Raw genomic sequence first — 5,042 nt, forward strand, 5'->3', positions numbered from 1 at the left:
GCCCTTGTCCACATGCACAAAATTACAAAAAGCAAATGGAAACTAAGAAGAGTACATAATTACACAACCGTGACAACGCAGAAAAGTGCTGAGAGAGATAAAAAACACTGCGAGTGTGTATATACAACAATAACAACAACACACATATATGCTGATACATCTATTAAGAAAAAAAATGTTTATACGACCTTGAACATTATACAATCCTTCAAAGCAGAAAAATAATGAAGATTTTATGAAAGAAAAGAGTTATATTTAAGAGGAAAGACAAATCCAAATATATCTATTGTGATGATAGAGGAGAGATGTGAATGTCTTCAAAAGTGTTTTGAGGGAAACCTAATGAGAATGATGATTAAATGTTGATCAGGAAACACGGAAGTTGCGACTGAGGATTTTGTGGGATGGTCGTAGTTTCTCAAGTCTTGTAATACAAGTTGCGATTGCGGATCCAATCACAGCCGACCCATTCGTCTTTGGACCCAGAAACAAGTCGTTTACTGATCATTAGAGGCCATGAAATGTCAGTTTAGTACTTACGTTGGTTTTCTACTTGAAAAAAGAGAAAAAAACATACAGGTAAAATAATAGCATGTCTCCGAAAACTACATTGATACAGCCAAAATACACGTGGATGAATGATGTTAAGTAGAGGTCAGCACTACGTTAGCCTGAATAACTGTGGTTGGAAAGAAATACTCAACTGTACTGGGCAGAGCCAATCCCGTAATGCTGAATAATGGTTATTTCCCCCAAATAAGTAAGAAAAAAAAACGAGTTATTTTGATTGTGAAGTAAGAGTGAGTACAAAGTGTGAAGTAAGAGTGAGTACAAAGGACTGACGATGGAAGGGTCATCCAGTTGGCTATCCAAACCGATGGTCATTTTACCCCATTCGATGACTTTGATGTTGAATTCTTTAAGGACGAGTCGGTTAGATTCTTCGAGTTGATGGATTCTTTCGGCAGCAAACGCGTTGGTGAGACTAGCATTACCCAACTGCATTGAGCGATACATAATTTCGATTGGTCGGTCGAGATAGTTTGAGTTTTGGGAAGGACCATAGATTGCTTTTAAGGAGTCAATCAACATCTTCAAGAAGCTTCGAAGTCTGACTCTATGGTAGGCCAACTCGGTCAATGATAACGGATTGCCATCGCCCAAATTGATGATTTTCAAGCCTGTAGGGCCCTCTTTGGCCCTTGGTTGGACATCCGGCAAATTGTATTGGGCCGTCCGAGTTCTAGCTAGATATTCTAGATCCCAAAAGCCAGTGTTGAAGACGATGAGATCGGGCTTGGCGATCAGATTAGCTCGCAGGAGTGGTAGGAAGAAGGTCTCCATTTTGCTCTCAAACTCTTGAGGCAAGTCTTCGCGAGCATGGAAGAACGGGACCTCCTTCTTTACGCCGAGACCCATGAGGAACCAGTTGTAGAGGGTGAAGTTGAGCTCGGGCAGATAGGCCATTCCGATCCTGTGGGACTCGAGTTTAGGGATAGCAATGTGAGCCTGGTCAGGGGCTTCGAAGAACTTGTGGTGGCCTTTCGTGCCGGCCAAGCCCCGCCTACCGAAATGCGTGACAAGGTTCCGGTCAATCGAGTCTCCGATCATGATCACCGATCGGTTCCTCAAGAAGTCTAATTCAAGGAACTTGTGCTCGTGGATCGTCGCGGTTAAAGATGGAACAACCCAGTCCTGATCTGGAGCATCCAGCGCGGGCTGCTTGTGGTCGTTGTAGATGATATATCTCGAATCGTGTAGGTTGTCTGCCGTGAAGAGATGTCCGAGTTCAGCGTATGGGTCACAATCGGGCGGCACTTTGAATCGATTGGTCGGGTTCTGTGCCAACCAGCTCGACACATGCCAGCTGTAGATCCGAAGAGAAGAGAGTTCAGTTCCTCGTACGATATACCCATAGAAACTGGTGTTCACTCAACTCAGATGGAGATTTGCTATCGCCAGTCGACCTTCTCAGCAGGTATACGAGACAGAGCAGCAGTGCCAAAGCTTGCAGGAACCTGACCAGCGGATTCGTCCTCGTCATTGTCGTGTATGTCTGTGCTCGTCCGTGCCGTCGTTCTGGGTTTGCAGGATGGTTGGAGGCTGGCTGTGGCTCCTGTTGACCATCGAAGTCGACTGACGACTGTCCCTGGGATTACATAATCGCCACCGATGAAGGCGCAGCACCCCGCAGCACCCCGCAAGAAATTAGTGACTAACTTTTTGACGCGTTGAGAACAAGCGCGTGGTGACGGGGCCACTTCTGCCATATTGGAGCGTAGTATTAATGTGTTATGTGAATCAAGATCCAATTGTCCTGCTGGTATATTACACTTATGTACATATTACAAGAGGAGATAACGACCAATTACAACTAAAGTGGCATTAAAACACAAGCAGGCCGGAAAAATGGGGGAAAAAAGAACAAGATCAAGAGATTCAGTTGTATGACTGGCTGGAGGGGCCAGGGACCGGATCATGCTGCCCGTGGGAAGCAGGCACCATTTCGCGCTTGCAGGGTGCCTCTAGCACTTGAATCACGTTGTGTTTTTTCTTCAAGTGGTCGATATATGGCTGGCTCTCCAGGCATGCGAAGTCCGTCTTACACTGCTCGAAGTATTTGCATTTTTCTTGAAAATCATCGAATGAAGTAATTTAACAATGATCAGTAAAAAAAGTAAGGAATCCAGAGGGGTTTGGAGTAAGAGGAACATACCCCTCTTCGTTGAAGCCTTCTGCTTTGTCTTCCGTTGCTTTGGTGCTGGCCCGTTGTGTTTTTTCCACATGTGCTTCGCCAGCTCATTGGGATTCTTGTAGTCAGCATTGCAAACTTTACAAACTGGTACAAGTCAAAAACAAAACAAAAATTATGAGTGCTGTTTTTTTTGCCTGCAGAAATGAATGCAAGATAAAACTAACACAAGGGCTTCGGATCGTGTCCGTGCTTTGTCCTAAGGTGATTCCTCAGGTTCCACAAATCTTTCCTCTCATACAGTTTCCCACAGCCTTCTTCCCCACATTGCAATATGTCATTAGGTAACCTGTTCACATATTTGTCAACAATATCTTCGCCTGAATGCAAAACAAGAGTTAGTTCAAGTTTCTCCTATCTAAGTTTGTGATCGCGTTTCTGAGAACTTGGAGCAAAATGGGTGACTCACCTAGTCTGAGGGGTTTCTTTCTGGTTGATTGTTGGGGTGTCTGATCATTAGATTCTAGAGCTTCACCGGCTGAAGGAGAAATCAGGGTTAGTTGTAGTTACTTTTATCTGGTTTTACAATCAAGATTCTGAGAGCATGGCATGAAATGAATAATTCACCTCGTTTCTTGCCTTTCGCCCCCGCCGTCCTCGCTGGGTGGCCAACTTCGGCAGTATTTCGGGAAGGAAGGGTGTCCTGATGGCTCGGCAGGTAGGAGGGACCGGATTGAACGATCCTGGTGCTGCCATTCGCGCGGCTCGGCGGTTGAGACACTAGAGTTGAAAGTTTCGACAGAATTCTTTGAGCAACGATGTACATATTTCTATAGAATGAAGTCAAGAATTACCACGTGAGGGCAGCGATGCGATGGGTCTTTCCACGAGATAATAGGCACTGGCCCTGGGGCTATGATCTGAGGAGGAAAGTAGAGAGACAGTATCAACAGCAATCCAATAGGTGGTCATGAGAAGAATGTGCGCCCACCAATTGGCGGCTGGGCGGGAAACAAAAAATCGTCACGGGCATTTTGCCCCCACGCCATCGGTGCCAGTGATCCAGGTTGGTTCGCTGGTGTTGATGCTGTTGTCACAGAGTTGTATCAGCCATAATACGTAAGTCTTAATAAATGTGAAAGCTCACGGTCTGAAGGTAGTGATGGGGAGAGTCCATAGGAGTCGTGTCCTAGGCTGGGTGTGAAATAATTGGCTGGAGTAAAGATTAGGTCAGTCACTGAAATCTAACAATAACGATGTGGTCATCATGAAAACATGTTCGACTCACCGCCTGATCTTTGCAATGCGTCGAAGTTCGTGAAGTCCTGCGGTCCCATCGCCGCCATGTATCCAACCTCGCTTGCTGGCACCGATGCTAACAAGAAGTGTTTCCACAGAGACTCGAGTATTGTCAGTCATAATGCATACATCTAGATTGATATAAATGCTCACGGTATGGGGCCAGCGACAAGGGCGCGACTTCATCACCCGGAAAGGGGTCTGTAGTAAAGATTATAGCCACATCAATTCGTCAACAAAAATGTGGAAATAGTAGGAACATTGGCGCCTCACCATTTAACAAAGCTTGTGCAAGGATGTTAATCTGCTCGGGTGAAAGCGTTTCCAGAAGCTTTGAAAACTGCTCAGATGAAAGTGGAATCGCGCAGTTGTCTGTCTCTGTAATTGAACATGTCTGGGGCCCCATCGGCGCCATTGCTCTAGGCACGTTTGCTGGTGCCGAGGGTATGAATCGTGTCAGTAATAATGTGTAAAGCTGGACGAATGTAAACGCTCACGATGTGGCGCTATCAAGGAGGGGTGGATTCCATTGACCCCATGAGATGTGAAAGAGGGGGCTGAAGTAAAGATTCGAGTCAGCAAATCAGCAAAGATATGGAAGTCATGATAGCACTAAGGACTTACCATTTTCAGGCGGAATGTCAGAATTATACAAACGAGCATTTGTCCCCGGTGCCATCGGCGGGATCAGTTCAGCTGGGTTTGCCGGTGCTGGTACGGTGAAATACGCAGGGAGTCGCTGGTTTATTGGCTGAGAAGGGCCCTCAAACTGACCGTCCTCTGCGGATATAGATGTGGACCCGTCTGAGGGATTACAGTGGTAGTGTTCAACATAGCCAGAGTGGTTCATTTAGTCTCAGTGATTAAGTGTAGGATTGATTGGATTTATGGGGGTTATATCTGAGGGTAAGGAGGATGTGGCTTTCAGCGACTGTGGAAGAGGTGGGTGGGGAGAATCAGATTGCCAGCGGATCTGTGCCTTTTTTTATAGACGAAGACCAGATATCCATCTCCCCTGAGCCTTTGCTTCTCCCAGTTTCGCAGTAGAGTT

General features: G+C 46.0%; 1 protein-coding gene across 1 annotated transcript; it reads right to left on the reverse strand.

Annotated features, from left to right (window-relative positions):
- Positions 1 to 418: 418 nt before the first annotated feature.
- On the reverse strand, positions 419 to 4,841 carry PtA15_4A766 (uncharacterized protein; the record flags this gene model as incomplete). The annotated part of the gene is made up of 18 exons (XM_053168683.1): positions 419 to 500; positions 578 to 605; positions 705 to 732; positions 844 to 1,867; positions 1,938 to 2,149; positions 2,503 to 2,630; positions 2,717 to 2,839; positions 2,920 to 3,072; positions 3,162 to 3,230; positions 3,320 to 3,472; positions 3,547 to 3,612; positions 3,720 to 3,779; positions 3,840 to 3,905; positions 3,981 to 4,067; positions 4,145 to 4,192; positions 4,265 to 4,423; positions 4,489 to 4,548; positions 4,616 to 4,841. 18 exons carry the CDS (start codon positions 4,839 to 4,841, stop codon positions 419 to 421), a joined length of 2,772 nt encoding a protein of 923 aa, XP_053019868.1.
- Positions 4,842 to 5,042: the final 201 nt, after the last annotated feature.

This window comes from Puccinia triticina, chromosome 4A, assembly GCF_026914185.1.
Source record: "Puccinia triticina chromosome 4A, complete sequence".
Lineage (NCBI taxonomy): Eukaryota > Fungi > Basidiomycota > Pucciniomycetes > Pucciniales > Pucciniaceae > Puccinia > Puccinia triticina.